Raw genomic sequence first — 18,011 nt, 5'->3', positions numbered from 1 at the left:
AAGCACGACACTGCAAGGGGGACCACCTGGGACGGTTGCCAGTGTGTGCCCAGAGTCCTCCCTGGGTAGGCCAGGCAGGATCCCTGCCCCAGGCTGGCGGACCTGAGCGTCAGGGCCGCTTGGGGGTGCTCTCCATCTCTGACCCTCTTTCTTTCTCCAACTCATGGGGTAGATAAACTTAAAACAGAAACTAAAAACAAGAAAAAAACATAATTTTAAATACATACACACATATGAGAGGACTTTGAAAATTTGCAGAAGAATGGAATTAAAGAACAAACTTATTTTAGCACAAAAACATTTTTTGTTTTTAGCGGTTTTTGCTATAGGGCGCGTGCACTCGCCAGACAGACAGAGAGAAATAGAAAGCGAGAAATCACCCCCCAGAGGGGATGGCCATGCCACAGTCCCTTCTCCTCCGCTCTCCTCTCGGGATCTTGGGCATGCACGCCCACGCGCCCCGCGTGAGTTTAAGCCACCGGGTCCAGGACTAGAACCACGGTCGACTACGTGGGAGTCCAGTGACATAGCCATTACGCTAACTGCTGGTCCCATCACAAAAACATTTTTGAAGTTTATGCACAGTGTTCTCATGTGCATTTCCCATGAACTTTCAAAGACCTCTTACATGTGTCATTACAACGAAGTGTGTAAACTGTGCGTGTGTAAGTATGTATGAGTGGGGGATCTTTAATGCCTTTGAAGTAGCACTTCAGCAAAGCCTCTCACCTTCTAGCTCCTTCCTTTCTGCCTCCCATACCGATCTCCCCTACCCAGTAAGTCTCCTAGTTGTTGGATTCCCCATGCTGCTTAGTTACCATGGGGTAGTAGCTCGGTCTTATCCAGATAAACCCTTCTTGAAAATGAAATACTGCTTTCAGTGTCACCCCTTCCTTCCCGAGTGCAGGACTCGTGGCTTGCATTGCCCTCCCTTTAGTATGCCTCCTGGAAGCGATGTGTTCTGGGTCTTCACTTGGCTAGTGAGGCCTTGCTGCTGCTTGCCCAGCACTTGGGTAAGGAGGTACCTGGTGCTACTGAGGGGTGCATTCCTGACAGAGGGTGCTAATTGCATTCCGAAGCAGCTTCTGTTTTCACTCCCCAGTGTCAGTTAACAGTGGTGAAGGCAGGGGATGTCTCCAGTGCTGCGGACAACAAACTGGAGATCTGTGGAATGAAGGGAATAAGTGGAGCATTTCACCCAGTGAGCTTGAATTCAGAAAACGGTCCTCTTCCTTTTAACCATCACGAGGTGGACATTCGTGCGGCCCACCTTCAGATGCTTCCCCACGGACTTCTGTCAGCGCGATCCAGAGCTGGTTTCTGAGGACAGCGGAATAGTCCAGAGATTCCACCGTCCTCCCCTTTGCTGAGAACGTGCTGGTATCTTTGATGTCTGAACGCTATGAAGAAGGAGGCTGTGGTGTACGTGAACACCGGACATCCAGATTCAGACTCCCCATGACCACATGCTAGCTGTATACCCGTGTAAATCAGCTTGTCTTTGTGATACTTGCTTCTGTGAAATTACTCTCACAATTCTGGCCTCGGAGAGTCCTGGGATGACGGCATTGGCAGACATTAGATGCTGCTGCTGGTTTTCCCTCTTATGGATATTCTTAATAACAACAGGGAATTTATAGATCAGACAGATTTGCTGACTCAGTAGTGACATGAAGAGATAACCTGTGTATGCACACATTCACTGACGGTCTTACATAACCTAGTCTTAGTTCTAAGAGACATTAAGCAACCAGCTTAACAGAGCTCGTTTTCAGGCCAAGCTAGAAACCCCTGGGAATCTCACGAAGACCCTGTTGGGGGTGCCTCTCTTTCTGTCTCTCTGTCTCTGTCTCCTGGGAAGAATAAACTTTTAAAAATTAGCCAAGCATAATCAGCCAGGCTTTGAAAGACAAACACTGTATGTCCCTACTCAGTACATGCAGAATATCTGCACTCTGGCAGAAATGGAACGATCTGAAGATACAGTGGTGGGGAAGATGAGTGTGGATATGGGAGACTGTTGGGGAGGCGATGGAGAGTGGAGAGTGAGTGTGAGGGGCTCAGGAAAGGAGTACCTAATAGACACAGGGACGCAAAGTTCTCTGCTGAAAATGATGACGTGGTAACGTCTTTGATTTGATTGTCACGTGCTGTATACTCAGGACAACCATTTTGTGTGCTATAGAGACATACAACAATTAAATGTGAATAAGAAATTCTGACATTAAAAATAAAAATTTTAGAAAGTAAGTGTCTCAGCCATGTAGAGCTACATAATGTTTCTTCTCCAAGTCTTGTATTCTGAGGGGCCTTGAGATATGAGTTTATCTACCACCATCCCCAACTGTGTTTGGTCACTGAAACCTTTCTTTCCTGAAGGTCTGGCAGGGTTTCATTCTTCAGCAGTACCTTCAGGAAATGTTCCTAAGCATGGTGCTCTACTTTCTCCTAGCATTTAATTGGGTCTGTAGAATGTCTAAGGCCCAATTTGTTTTGTTTCTTTCTAGATAACCCTCACCACCTGCTTGAATTTGTGTAGGGCTCTATTTATTACTGTTCTGGAAATGACAAAGACAAAAGAAAAACAACTCTTTGAGTGTGCAGGAAGGGTGATGGTACAGAGTCTCTGATGCAGAAATCTAGGAGGGTGAGAAAGCAAGTGAGCTCCGTGCCTAGTCTCTGAGTACTTCCGGTCTTGCATTTCTAATTTTTCCGGAAAACAGTGACAAGGTGGCACGTGCACGCGCCCGGTTGTGTTTTTCATCTCCTTACTAACAGCCGGTTCCACACAGAGCTCGCTGGTACTGACATACTGCTCGGCACTGTGGGGCTCACGTGACAGAACTTAAACCAAACCATCTCTGTTTCCTAAATGCTCGAAATCAGTGCAGACGATGGCACTTTCGTTTCAGTCCTGAGCGGTGGTGGGTATGTTCTCGGGGATCAGCAAACGTCTTCACTGCCCTCAAGTGGTACCAGAATAATTTGAGGTTAAGATAATAGAACCTGAGATTGTGTTTTTTTTTTTTTTTCAGTTCTACATAGAAATGAATTGCTGAGGTAAAAGGCAGACTTGTAAATTAAACCAGCGTTATAAAAACTACCTTTACAGGTTAATGCAGTATGTAAGTGAATCACTGCAGGAGGACACCCGTGGAATAGTGCCCTGCATGTAGGGAGGCCTCCACGTTAGTGGACGCCATCGTCCGTGGTATAATGTCTTCGATCTGACCTCCATTCAATTTGTTTTTCTTTCTTACTCGATAGGTCAAACTGTGCCGAGAATATCCGCAAGCACATCCTACACACTGGCAAGCATGAGGGAGTCAAGATGTACAACTGCCCCAAGTGCGACTACGGCACCAACGTTCCCGTGGAGTTCCGGAACCACCTGAAAGAGCAACACCCTGATATAGAAAACCCTGACCTCGCCTACCTGCATGCCGGTAAGGGGCTGAAGCCATTCAACGCTTGTTGCTTTCAACAGAATGTCATTTAGTTGTTCACAGTCGGTAGAATTCTGGGTGCTCACAGCTGCGACTTATTTTAATGGAGCGAGGACATGGTAATGTCTGTTCTAAGACCTGTAAAACCTGGTGTTCCGGACTTATCCCATGTGACTCTGAACACAGACCTTCCCAGATTCAATTTATCACAAAAGCAGATCTGACAAGGGAATCATCCTAGGACAGAAGAGTTAGTAATAGCAGATACTCAGAACTTTTCATTGGACTAAAGGATCATAGTTGTTTGAGCTTCATATTTTGACTACTTGATAACATTTTTCATCTTTTTTTAAATGTTTGCAGTTTAAAATGTTAAGCCCCATCCTTTAGTACCATCATTTCCCACTGAATATCTGGAAAAGGACAGAAAGTGAATGAGGACAGTGATTGAAGGCACTTTGGGGGTCACCTAGTCCACTCACTTCCCAGAAACAAGGCGGTCACCCATGCTGTAGAGGGTAAGGGGATAGCCCTGGCTCCAGGTGGGCTGGCCTCCTGACCTGCAGCTCGGACCTTCAGGAGGGACCAGGATGTAGAGCACCCACAGGGGAAGCCACTCGGCCTTTTCCTCCCAGGTGCTCTGTGCACAGCATTCTCCCTGGGCAGAGCAGTCCCGGCCTGGATGGCGTGTGACCTACATGAGGAAGTTCCTCTCTCGATGTGTGTTTGGAGACTTGTGCTAAGATTTAAGCTCAGCAGCGCCGTGTTTAAATAATGACAGTCAACATGGAGTGTGTTGTAAACAGGTGCCTGGGCCCCCGAAGAGCTACTTTCAGCCTCAACTGCTCCCCTACCTGGCCATGTGACCTCAGGTAGGCCGACCTCCCCAGGCATCAGCTTTCTCCTGTGTAAATCTGCGTGAGAATTAAAGAAGGCAATGGCAGGGAGGCTGTCCTTCTGACCTGTGGACGCACAGAGGCTGGCGAGGTGGAGATGGTGGGGAGCGTGGTAATGGTGAGAGCTATGAGGAGTCTCACCGCAGGACGAGGCCTGTCCTCAGAATGTTCAAACGGTGTTTGTGCAGATAATGTCCCCATTAAAGCGTGAATAATAATTGTAATAATAATGTATGTGATGGCATGTGGATAGAAGGTTACTATTTGTTTTCCGTTAGTGCATTCTTTCACATTTTCCAGTCCGTGTTCATGTGATTGACTGGCGTAAGTAAGGTGGAATGTCGGAGTTCTCTGTGGTAGTCATTCCGTGGCATCTGGTGCTGTTTTTTGGAAAACAGTCAACCACAAGAGGTTTCTGCCCTTTCCATTCTGGTACTGCTGTCTATAAACATTTTGACCTTGAGAGCTTATCACTCTAGTTCACAGAACAGTTAAAGTCAGGTTGAAAGGTCTCTGGCCACCAGCACTCTGGGATCCTCATGTACATGTCCCTGGCAGTGGCAATGCTTGGACGGCCGCCTGTGAAGGGGCCCAGGTGCACACACTGCATCCAAGTGGGTTGGAAGCAGCGTGCCCTCTCTCACAGGTACAGGATGGACAGAGCCTGTCCCACTTTCCACTGCACCAATTATGCAGTAAGAGCAGGTTGTTTCCCTAAAATAATGTATCTCTGACTTTGTACGGAAATGCCACAAAAAGGAAGGAAAGCTAACTGCAGACCAAGGAAATGTGTTCTCTCTCTGCCCAGGGAAGGCGGACTGCTGTTCCTCTGTCTGCACAGTAATGGCAGACTGCTATTCCTCTCCCTGCCCAGGGAGGGCGCACTGCTATTCCTCTGTCTCCACACAGTAATGGCGGACTGCTATTCCTCTCTCTGCCCAGGGAGGGCGGACCGCCTTGCTTTTATGTGATTGTTCGGGGATGGGTTCGGAGATCTCATTAGTTGTCAAAAACCAGGTGTTAAGGACAGTGACCTTAGCTCCCTGGTGAATGTTTGTTCTGGGTATGTGAGCACCTCTGGTTTGCTCTTCATGTCGTCATACTTCTGTCAGAAATACTTTTCCACGTAGGTCATGGTAGCTTTTCCAAGTACGTGTTTTCACAAGTGGAAGCCATGTGACCACTGGTGGGTTAATTGTTTATTCTTTCCCAGCATGGTAGACCTGCTCTGCAGTAATATTTTGGGTTTGATAAGCAGCTCACCAGGAGAAAACTTAAGAAACGTTTTTTTCTACTGACTTTTTTTTTTTTTTTGAGAGAGAGATTTTTGCTTTAGTGTACACACATTTCACCAGAGAGACACAAAGCAAGAAATCACCCCCCTGGGGGGATGGCCACACCACAACCCACAACCCCTTCTCCTCTAGTCTACTCTTGGGATTTTGGGCACGCATGCACATGCACCTGGCACGAGTTTTAAGCTACTGGGTCAGGACTTGAACCATGGTCGACTACATGGGAGTCCAGTGATGTAACCATTACACCATCTGCTGGTCCCTCTACCGGCCTTTTGTAACCTTGTGATTCAGAATCACCTGTGACATGTCACAATCCGATATTCAAGTCAGATTATGGCTGCCCTCATCATATGTTGTTCGTTCGTAGTGTTGGGGGCAGAGTAGAAGGATTCTTTAGTGCTAGAAAACCTAGAGATCCTGTGTTCTCGTCCCGAAGGGTCCTCCGAGCTGTATTCTGTGGTGTCTACAAAATCAAAGCATTGGGGATTTGGAACCTGCTATCCTGCGGTGTATATCGTGTAGTTATTTTAATAAAAGGATGGGTTTAAAACTACCCTAGGTCCTCCCATACCTCTGCCCTGCTTCTGACTATACTGTATGTATCAGACACCTAGACGGCCACTAGGAGGAAAGCATTTGGCAGTAGGCAGTGTAACTTGCTGTATTTCAAACTTCAGTTGAGAAAATATTTGGAAATTTGTATATTCAGATAAGATACTTTATTGTCTGTTTGGAAATAGGTCTGCACAAAGAGGTGTCTCTGGTGGTGCCTTCTCCTAGAGGTCCCTAAGCCAGTACGTAACTGAACTTATGTGGTGATGGAGCTTATGCAAATGCACTGACTGGACTTCCTGGGAGACCTGATTCTGGTCCCTCTGTGCCGTTTAGTAAGGGTGGCCATCTCTGGACCTCTCTGAGCTTTGGTATCCTGACCAGCGAATTCGAGAGCTTGAATGGACTACCCTTGGCCTCTGCTGGCTCGTCCGTGCTTCTGTAGATGTGGCCTATGGAGAAGAACAGGTTCTAGCTTAGCTTGGTCTTCCCTTTTATGCTTGCACTCCATGGGCCTCAGTCCCCTGGAGATGGTATAGTATCGCCTGCTGCTCAATCTCTGTGCAGTCCAGATGAGAGTCCCCTGTGTGCATGGGCACAGAAATAGTTGCTCAGTTACTTTTCTATCTAGCAGAACTTAATGATTCATTGCATTTTTTTCATTAATGGAATGATTTCAGTATCATTTTCCATTTCATATTGCTGAGAATGAAGGGCTATATGTGAGTTCTAATTACTGTTGTAGCCCTGTCTGAGTCACAAGACAAAAGTGGTTTGTTTTTTAAATCATGAATTACTTAGGAATGTAATACTCAATTTCCAGACATTTGGGGACTTCCTCATTGTCTTTTTGTTAATTATTGAAATAGTAATAGAAATAGGTTTTTAGATTAAATTGCTCTGTGGACAGAACATAATCTGAATTATTTCAGTCCTTTGACTTCTGCTTTGGTTTCCCTTGTATCCAGCAAGAGGTGGGCATGAGTGCACGTCTGAGCTCCCGGGAGGGACACGAGTGCTGTGTGCCTCCTCCACGGGTGTTCCTGTGAGTGCTCATGGTGGGTCTGCTCACGGTGTCGCTCAGTTGCTGATACTGTTAAAGTTGTGTGTTTCACTTTTTAGCACTGGTTCTATCACTTCTTAAAAGAGGTATATTAAAATTCCCAGCACGATTATGGATTTGTCTAACTTTCTTTTTAATTCTGTTAATTTTGACTTGATGTATTTTGAGCATATGTCACTAGCTACTGTGAGCTTTAGGATCATCTTATATATGTGCGTGCCCATGATAAAGGACATAACCGTGTTCCCTTTGTAACTATTACTGTTCTTTGGATCCGTAGTGCGACCTCGTGCCCCAGGCGGTACCACCTTCCATGTTAGTACAGCTGCAGACAGTGCGCTTGGTTCCTTTTTCTGCTGGGACCATTTTAAGCTCTTACATGGAATGTTTAGTGATTGACTTTAGTCTTTATACTTAATGTAACTTTTGGAATATTTAACATAGTCAATAAACAGAACTACCCAAGTGTCCATCAAGTGGCATGTGTGGAGTGTGCATTTACTCGCAGGGTACTCTACATCCTTGAGAGTGAATGACCTAGCGCTGTAACAGCAGTGTGAAATAAGTCTCATAGTTTCTCATGGGATGAACTAAGCCAGGCACGAAGGCATTCTGGATGATTCCACTTACGTTAAATACTTCGTTAGCAGTTGGGATATGTTTTCCATGGGCATTAGTCACTGGAAGGCAGCATAGTCTCTCTTCATCCCAACGTTGGGACGTGGTTGGGTTCAATTGGAGAAAATTACTGAAACTCTTTCTTATGAGGTGTGCATTTTCTGTGTTTACTTTAGAAAAACACATTCCTCTTCCAAATTTCTAAAGCGGTTCATTTGGGTATACTCTAGATTTAACCTGATGAGATTTTATAATCACATTAACCTCTACAACACTGACATCAAGTTGAAAGTTGTCAGACTTCTGTCATTGTACATTATAATTATTTTCTGTTTAGTGAAATCCATTTCATTTCAAAAATGATCCTGCTTGGATCACTGCAGTTTTAGCAGTTGTATTTCTATGGTTGCTCTTACCCACTTACAAGCCTGGTGTCCAGCCTCTACGCCTTGAGAAGAGTTGAAAACATGTCCATGTCTGCAGTGTGTATGACCTGCAGCTGGCTTCATGCACTGCACACTTCCACAGTTCCAGCTCAAGATGCTTTGAACATAACCCCGAAGGAAGGGGTGGGGGATGAAGGCCAAAGCAGCGGGCCGAGAGGAGCTTCTGGAATCTCTACTGATTGGGCCGAAGATGGTGTTCTCTTCTCACCAGTTTAATGCAACAGACTTGCGGTTGTGCCTTTGCAGCCCTAAGAGTAAGAGTCTGTTTACTACCGAAGTACTGCTAGTCACTCATGAATAAATGCTCACTGCAAAGCCCAGTGGCAGTGTGGTCACTGTGAAGAGTATAAGCCCTGCAGGGAGTATGAGATGGCTTTACTTTCTTTACATTTCTGAGAAGCTGAGATTTTAAATGCAGTTAATATTTTTGTCTTTTCTAAGGGTGATGATCAAATGCATTCTCTTTTCAGGGGAAACTAAATGATAATGTGGTATTTTTCTTAATTTCCTTTATTTTCCTGCAATCATACTTGTGTATCATATTAAGATTAGTTTTACCTTAATCAGTTTTTATGTATTAAGAGTTACTGATTCTGGGACCAGCAGTTAGCGTAATGGCTATGTCGCTGGACTCCCATATAGTCGACCGCGGTTTGCGTCCGGGACCCGGTGACTTAAACTCATGCCGGTCGTGTGTGCGTGCATGCCCAAGATCCCGAGAGGAGAATGGAGGAGAGGGGATTGCAGCATGGCCATCCCCCCAGGGGGTGATTTCTCGCTTTCTGTCTCTCTGTCTGTCTGGCAAGCACGTGCCCTATAGCAAAAATCTTTCAAAAAAAAAAAAAAGAGTTACTGATTCAAAGTGTACATTAGATTACCTTATAGTATGGCAGCATGCATCTCTCATACTGTCTTCATAAATTGGGATTTTCATATTCTTCTCTAAGATGATCAATTTTCATTTTCTTTACAGTATGTATTATTTAACTGAATTCCCTCGCTTCTTACTCATTTACAGGAATAAGGATGTGAAAATATAAGGCTCTATTGAAATCTTACATCCTTTCTTCCTAATGTTCAGTACGGTCTATACTCCCTGGATTTTTTAATTCTATCAAAACACATCACTTTATACTGATTAAATTTCAGTATATCTCTGTACCCATTTGCTTAATCTATCCCAGTTAAGGTAAAACAGTTGTATCTTTCGTCTTAACCATTCGTTCTTATTTAGTGATACATTTACGTTTCCTTACGGAACAGACTCTCCCCCCCTTCGTCAGGAGCTCCAGCGTTCGGGCCTGCAGAGCCTGTGGAATTCCGTCTTCCCCAGACTGCTCGTGGCCCTCTATTTTTAACCTAGTTTCTTCCATCCCCTTTTGTTAGTTGGATGCTCTGACACATGTCACGACATTTTGTACAATAATTCATTTTATGGAAAATTCCAAAAATCTCAGAAAATCCTGACAATTTCTCATTGGTTCTCCTTTACATAAACCAATTATTACTTCAACCTAAAAAGGAACGAAATTTTTTCTGACATGACTGCCTTTGGTAAATCCATGCTGACTCACTCCTATTAAATTGTACTTCTCCAAATGTATCATTAAGCTCATCCATAAGTATCATCTCACATTTATTTCCTAATATAGATGTTAGACTTACAGGTCTATAATTTTCAGCCTCTCCCCTCTTTTTTTTTTTTTAACCTTCAGACTGGATTCCTTGTTTTCCAGTCTCCTGATATTTCACCTCTAACAAAAGACTTCCTGAAATAATTAGCAGTTCAACAATTGGATTCTTTAACCTCAGACATCATCCAGGGGTTAATTTACTATTTTTCTTAACTGCTGCTAAATGTCTTTGTTCCTTTTGAACGCCTGTCTAGTAAATACTGACGCTGTCAGCTGTCGTGGCCTCCTCCACGCCCGCGTGGCACAGGGAGGCTGGAGTTGTGGTAGCTGGCCTGTTTCTTTGCTCACTTTCTCACTCTCGTTCTTGTTAGAGTTCCAAAGTTTAAAAGGAACTACCCTGCATACTTTGAAGTCAACGGATGGGAAATGCCAGCAGTATTTTACATCAGCCTGCTCTTTTCAGGGTTGTGATCGGTGTCTGGGAAAATCTCATTTGTGGACGTCTGTCAGTAAGTGTGCTGCTGACCTGTCAGTTAGGCAGCCCTGCGGACTCGTCGCCAGTGCCGTAGGTGTTTTCTAAAACCTCTAAGAGTGCATTTAACACGTTTTTACTTTAAATCTGTTTAAAAATAAATATATTCTAACTTCTCTTCAGAATGTGTAAAAGCTTTTTTTACGTGTTTAACTCTGTAGTGCCATGTTAGAAAGAGATTCACTACTTGTGTTTGTCTGGTCCACCCTCCGCCCCTGCCTTCTGCAGCCCCTCCAGTAGGAAGCTGATTCTGACTGTTGTGGCTTCTCAGTGGGGGTGATCCACAGGAAGGACCAACCAGAGGCTCTGTTTCCCACACTCGCACATCTTCCCTGTCCATTCACAGAGAGAGCACAGGTAGCTGTGGTGTCTGTCCACCTCCCACTAGGCCGCTACATCTGCACGTCTTCAATACAGAGTCCTTTGATCGTTGTTATTCCCAGCTTAATGATTTTCAAAAATGGGTCTTCAGGAGGTGTGGTTGGCTGAGGATACCTAACTATAACTACTCTGTGGCCGACTTAAATCAAGAACGGTCCCCAAGAGTTTATAGTGACATAGCCCCGAATGTGCAGGGACTTGAAGAAAATCAGCACCAGTGCATTCATGGAGTTATCAGGAAAACCTTAAAAACTTGGAGCTTTAAGGTTTCCAGTGATTTGAATGCATGTGTCAGGAAGTCAAATAATAATGAGACAACAACATGGTCAGTGCGTTCACAGTTTTACCCCTTGCCACGTGCAGGGACATTCACGTACACGGATGGCTGGACGGAGTCGAATGAGCTACGTTTCCGTGTGGGCTTTATCAGCCCTTGAGATGTGACTTTAGGCAAGTCACTCAGCCACTCCGTGCCGTTTTCCTCAACTGCAAAGTGAACAACAGTATTTACCTTTTCTTTTGTACATGAGGTTCAAATTAGATGATACATATGAAAGACCTTGAAACTTATACAATAGGATGTTAAAATTGATAGTGAGATTTTCTTTTAAGAGAAAAAGGTGCTAGATAAGAATTAAGAATCACATAATGTGTGTGTTTATACACACACATATACATATGATATATACACATATCTATATAGTGTGTGTGTATTATGTATGTATACAATAGTAGTATATGCATGTGCATGTATATATTACTCCTCACTTAATGACCTACCTGTCTAATGACCACTTGAATCTAGGACCAGTTTTCCAGCACAGGCAATTCCCTTTCTCAGTCTGTGTAAGTCTTGGGAAGCCGTTTCTCAGACTTGCTCTCATTCCACAGTCAGTCAGTATTCACTACACGAAGTGGTGTTCATAATCATGCAAGACTACTTATTTAATGCATAAGTTTATATTTTATTGTGTACTCAGTAGTATTCAGAATAAATACAAATGTTTACACTGGTTTTATATTATTGTATTATTACATTATGTCCTGTCACCTCCTGGTGCTTGCCCACTGCCTGCTTTTTGTATAGATAGAATTACATTATTCGAGTGTGGTGTTGCGTATCTATTGAAAAATACATGCCCTATGTTACCACAGCCCATCATAAGCCTCCTGCTTTTAAGCTGCTCACTTATCGACCAATTCACTTAATGACCTAGTCGTAGGATGCAACTCAGTCGAGCAGTGAGGAGTGCCTGTATGTATTAGTAGCCAGACATATTATATACTGGCATGAAGATCTGAGCATATTCTGTAAATTAAGGCAGGAGAAGGCATCTATACAAAACTTTTTTCATAGTAGAAACTTACCACTTAAATAATTTATTCAAATTTTTCTATTTTTTGCATACTACTTTCTATACTCTGTATTTTTAAAACTATCTTAAAAAAAGAAAGAATATTACCTTGAAAAAAAATGTCCTTTCTAAGATATACTTTAATGCTCTGGGAAGTCCTCAATGTGAAGTCCTTAGCATTCATGACATGTAAAATAAAGTCAAAGAACACAATTAAAATACAGCTTTTGTAAATAATACCTAATAGGGTTTGTTGACTGAGATATCTGGAATTCATGGAAATCCATTCAATTCATCATGTTCGATGGATCTGGGGCCCCCAGATGACTCAGGCACATTCTCTCAGTTATATGGTCTTAAAGAAAAGTTTTCAAGTAATGTTTAATTTTTTTTTCAAAACAACACTCTTCTTTCTTGGGAGGCCTGGCCAGGCTCAATGAGCTGTATAATTCAGAGCCACATTAACACTTTTCCCGTGCCACCTCCCTGCTGCCACAAGGTTTCCCAGGCTCAGGACAGGTGGATCAACTCATCAGGAGGCAAACTGCAATCTTATCGGCACTAGCATTCACAGCTTCAGGAACTTTCAGGATTCTGAAAGTTAAAATAGTTTTTTTTTTTTTTAAAAGGAAACAAAAATTGTGATCTTATCCCTTCTGACAACTTCATTTATCAAAATTTTAAGGAAAAAAATTGATTGTGGAAAGTTATAGTGTGGCAGTATGATTTTATCAGATAATTGATGTAGCTTTTACTTTTATATAGACCTTTTATCAACTGTTTAATTCAATATAGCTTACTTTAAAAATTCACACACCCTCATACATTTATTTTGACCCCATCTAAAAGGGAATTTTGTAAGAGGGGAAACAAGATAGGTGTTGACAGATCCTGTTGCATATACGACAAAACAGGTCATTGTGTCCACTGAAGCCATTTAGTGAAGAATAGCAGTATAATTTTTTCAAATTATGTGGGAAAGTTATTTAATTTTCTTTCAAATTTAGTTCAGAAATACACACAGTTTCTCTTTTGTAATTTCATTTATTTCTGTTTGCAGTAAGTAAAATTACCAATTAGATGAGTTTCCTTTGTTTCTTTGAATATTTTATTGTAAATAATTTTAAATGACAGAAATAGAGTTTTCTCATATTCTTTTCACCCACCTTCCCCAGATATTAGCGTTATCTACAACTATAATGCAGTTACAGTCTGGCCGTTGGTACAACTGTTGTCCGAACTATATTTCTTATTCCGAGTTCACTGGTTTTCCACTCACAACCTTTTTCTCTTCCAGAATTGAACCCAGGAATCAACATTCTTTTTAGTTGTCGTGTCCTCCTCATGTTCTCCAGTGTGACTGTTTTTCGGTCTCCTGTGACCTAGACCCTTTGAACAGTATGGTTCAGTTAAGTTGCAGAATGTGCCTTCATTTGAGATGGCTTAGTACTTACTCACGACTTGATTGGTGCTATGCAAGAGTAACCTACAAGTGATGTGCATCTTATCAGGGTTATGATCGGCGATGTTATTGTGAACAGTGGAATAAGGCTGAGCCTCCAGAATCTTCCTTGATAAACATCCTGTTTTTCCCTTATTAATTAATACGTATCTTAAGGAGATACTTTCAGATCATGAAGGTAACCTATTTCTTCTGAAACACTTGTACACTGATTCTGACACTCAGTGAATCTTGCCAGAACGACATCTGTGGTGTTCAAATGGTGATTTTCTCCCTCCTTCATTCCTTCTACATTAAGCAGGTTGAATTTTTTTTCATAAGAACTACCTGTTCCTTCTTTCTCACTTATTTCTTCTACTTATCAGGATGGATTTATTTTATTCTATGGTTTCTAATTCAGTATTATTGTTACTTGTTTTCTTGCTCGTCTGCCCCAGTGTTGGTCCCTGCCTGCTCTTTCAGATGGCTTTCTGTGCCCCCTGATATACTCTGTCCTTTATGAGTTTCTATTTAATTTTTGGCACCAGGCTTCTTTCATGTTTTCTGTGCCTCAGTCCTGAAATCAACCACTTATTTAAGAAGGCTTGGTTCCTTTCATTAGAGAATGGTATTTTATAAATCAAGATATGTACACTGAGTGTACTCTACCTCCCCTGCCTCTAGGGCTTCTCGGCCGACAGCCTAAGAGGTATATACAAAGCCTTGATTTCCAACGAATATAGATGGTTTTTTTCCTATCTGGAACATGACTTATCTTAGACCAAAATAGAACTGGAGCCAGAAAATTCATAGGAAAAAATATATGAATAAATCTTTGTGACCTTGGTTTAAGCAGTAGTTTCTTGATGATATACCAAGAGCCCAAGTGACAAAAGAAGTTAGATGAATTTTAGTAAAAATGAAAGTATTTTTCATTTAAAGGATGTCATCAAGAAAATGAAGGGAAAACCTATAAAATGGTAGAACATAATTGCAGATCTGTCTGTTAAGAGGTTTTGTATCCAGCATACATAAGGCCCTCTTAAAAGATGCAGTCCCAATGCAAATAATGTAATGTGGAGATGGACAAAAGAGCTGCTAGCCATTTGCCCAAAGAAGATCTACAAGTGGCCATAACCATTTGGAGATAGAGGAAATGAGATGTACTCAACATGGTTACTCATTAGGCAAATGCAAATAAAAGCCAAGATGCAGTACCACATCTAAGTTGTTTATGCTTTTGGGCAATTATGAGTGGAACTGCTATAAATATTCACATATAAGTTGTTATGTGAGTGTCAGGTCTTGTTTTTCTCTCTCATTTAGATAAAGAGCTTAAAAATGAGATACCTAGATTATTTAGTATGTGTGTGTTTATTTTTTTAAAGGAAACCGTCGAACTATTCTTCAAAATGACTGTGCATTTTATATTCCCAACAGAAAACACTGAGAGTTCCTCCTGCCCACATCTTTACCTGCACTTGGCGTTGCCAGTTATCCTTTTCAAGTCCTTCTACTCAGCTCGGTGGCATCGTGTGTAGGTTTCCATTTGCATTTGACTAATCCCTAATGATGCTGAGCATCAGTTCACATGTTTATATGCCATCTGTATGTCTTCTTTGATGAAACGTCTTTTGAAATATTTTGCCCTTTTTTTTCCTTGAGTTGAATTTCGAGAATTTTTTTAATATATTTTTGACATAAGACCTTTGTCAGAAATAAGACTTGCAAATATTTTCTCTGGTATATGGCTTGTCTTTTTTATTCTTAACAGCATATTTCACAGATATAAATTTATAATATTCATCAACTTCAGCTTATTAATTTTTCTTTATGGTTTATGCTTTTGATGTAGCATCTAAAAACTATGTGCCTAATTTGAGTTACAAAAAATAACTCACATTTTGCTTCAGAAGTTTTGTGCTTTTATGTTTTACATTTAGATCTGTGATCCATTTTGAGTTCTATTTTGTATAACATATGAAGTGTAAATCAAGGTTGTTTCTTGGGTTTTTTTTTTTGCAAATAGTTATCTTTTGAACAACATTTTTTGAAAACACTGTTCTTCATTGAATTGTCTTTGTTGAAAATAAGCCAGCAATATTCCTTTGGGACAGTTTATTTACTCTTGACTGCCATAACAATTTCTAAAAGTAAGCATACAATCCTTAAAATGTCATAGTTTGATAAATCTGTGTCCTTTAACCTTTACATATACCTATCTCTTTATTAATCTGTGATCTAATTTAAGCTTATTAAGATTCATCTGACTTGTAGCTTTCTTTTTTCCTTCTCAGGCATGACTTTCTGACTGAGGGAGCTTACAGTGCTTGTTATTTATTATAACCAATCATTTAAAAAGTCTCATGGAGCCAGCCCCATGTACAGTTGTTAAGGGAGTCAGATTCCATATCTGACTGATCTTGGTTCAAATCCCAGCCTAGGCAGCTTAAACAACATACTAGGCATTTGTGCATGTATGCCCAAAACCCACAAAGGAGGAAAAAAGAACTGCAGCTGGACAGTGCCCCATTTTCCCATTGGAGGGTTCTCTCTCTCTCTCTCTCTCTCTTTCTCTCTCTCTCTTATAAACATGTTCTCTCTGGAAATAAAAGGTCTGGTAGGCAAATAAAATTATATTAGTATATTTATGTTCAGAATATAGTGCTCAATTAAATTGTTGTTTGTTAATCTCTTATACTATTGAATAAGAAAATGTTCTCACTTTTTTCTTATGGTGAGAGTCTTTGGTGAGCTGTGGCATCATTATAAATAATAATTACCAATTTTTTATTTACTATATTTTTCTCATTGGCAAAGAAAATTTGCTAACAAAAAATCGCGTCCACCGGCTCATACCCATTAGGATGCCTGTTAACAAAAAGGCAGAAAGTAGTAAGTGTTGGTTCACTGTGCACTGTTGGAGGGTGCGATGCTATGGCAACAGTGTGACAACGCCTTTAAAATTCAAGCAGGATAATCGTTTTCTCTTATCATTTCACTTTTGGGTGTATGTCTAAGAGAATTAAAGTTGAGTCTCAGAGACGTATTTGTACATCTTTGTTCACAGCAGCATATTCACACTAGCTAAAAAGTGGGAGCAACCCAAAAGTCCATCAATGAAAGAATGGATAAACAAGTTGGGTATATCCGTACAATGGACTATTACTCAACCTTACAAGGAAAGAAATTCTAGCACAGGGTACAACATAAGGGAACCTTGAGGGCTTTTTGCTAAGTGAAATAAGCCAGTCACAGATCATGGGTACTCTTTGATCTTACTTTATAAGAGGTAGTCATGACCATGAAGACAGAAGGTAAATAGTGGTTGTCAGGGACTAGGGGGGGTGGGGGTGGGGGGCTTTAGGGAGCTTTTAAGAGAACTTCGCTTTTGCCAGATGGGAAGATTCTAGAGGTTGGTCATACAGCAGCATGATTATACCTCACACTATTGAACTACACGCGGAAAATTATTAAGACTACATTTGATGTGTGCTTACCACCATTTTAATAACTAGAAAAGAAAAGCTACTCTTTAATCTTTTTCTCTCCAATCCACACATCTATACTGGATATGTTAAACAAGTATCTTGGTTGGTGAGTGGTCATTTAGGGCAAGGATCTCATTGGATGAGGAAAGGGAAAAGGGAAAAGTTGAGCCAGTGGGTGGCATAGAGGTTAAGGTGCTAGATTCCCACCTGGCTAACCACAGTTAATGTCCTAGATCCTGGAGCCTAAAAGTCACACTGTACACTGTGCATGTGTGCCCCAAGTCCTGGGAGGAGAGTGGAGGAGAGAAGATAGCACAGCCATCCCTCCAGGGGTGATTTCTCACTTTCCCTCTCACTGCTTCTGTCTCTCTTCAATAAGTGCATGTGCCCTTTGGCAAAGACAAAATTTATTTATTTATAAAATTACTTATGAATAATGTAATTATTTATGAAATTATAAATAAATAAATTTTAAAAATAGGGAAAAGTTAATGGAAAAATTATATTATTTGGCTTGAACCTCTAACATGAAATATATCAAAAGATGTTATAGGATACATGCTAATTAGCATTTGAAATACATGAATCATTTGAGTAAATTGGCATAATTGATTTATTGAGGAAAATATGAAGTAGAACATTTGAAGTTACAGACACGCTTGCACGTTCTATTATTTCCATTTTTCCTAAGCTTAAAAATACTTAGATACCTTCTTTTAATAGATGAAAATCCATCATTGTAAAGTAGTCACTTATACCACCTAATAGCTCTTACCGAAGTTGCGTGTAGCATAGCCCCCAACGAGATAAAACAGGATTTTTGATGGCTGGGCTAGATCCTTCTTAAAAAGCTCTGCT

The 18,011-nt window shown here is 41.3% G+C and overlaps 1 protein-coding gene across 2 annotated transcripts in view; it reads left to right on the top strand.

The window, feature by feature from the left end:
* ZNF407 (zinc finger protein 407) overlaps positions 1-18,011 on the top strand; it is a 553,482-nt gene that overhangs the window by 386,635 nt on the left and 148,836 nt on the right. The window contains exons 8-9 of one of the 2 annotated variants that reach the window (XM_027768125.1): positions 3,268-3,446; positions 4,253-4,386. In XM_027768125.1, the coding sequence (XP_027623926.1) occupies positions 3,268-3,446; positions 4,253-4,368 (295 nt within the window). In that variant the 3' untranslated portion in view covers positions 4,369-4,386. Of the gene's footprint in view, positions 1-3,267; positions 3,447-4,252; positions 4,387-18,011 lie in introns of those variants that run through there. The other variant, XM_006168115.3, reaches the window with a different exon arrangement.

The sequence above is a fragment of the Tupaia chinensis genome, unplaced genomic scaffold (genome assembly GCF_000334495.1).
Source record: "Tupaia chinensis unplaced genomic scaffold, TupChi_1.0 Scaffold145592_1, whole genome shotgun sequence".
In the NCBI taxonomy this organism is placed as follows: Eukaryota; Metazoa; Chordata; class Mammalia; order Scandentia; family Tupaiidae; genus Tupaia; species Tupaia belangeri.
The sequence above is the reverse complement of the archived record's forward strand: the minus strand, read 5'-3'. Positions and strand labels throughout refer to the sequence as shown.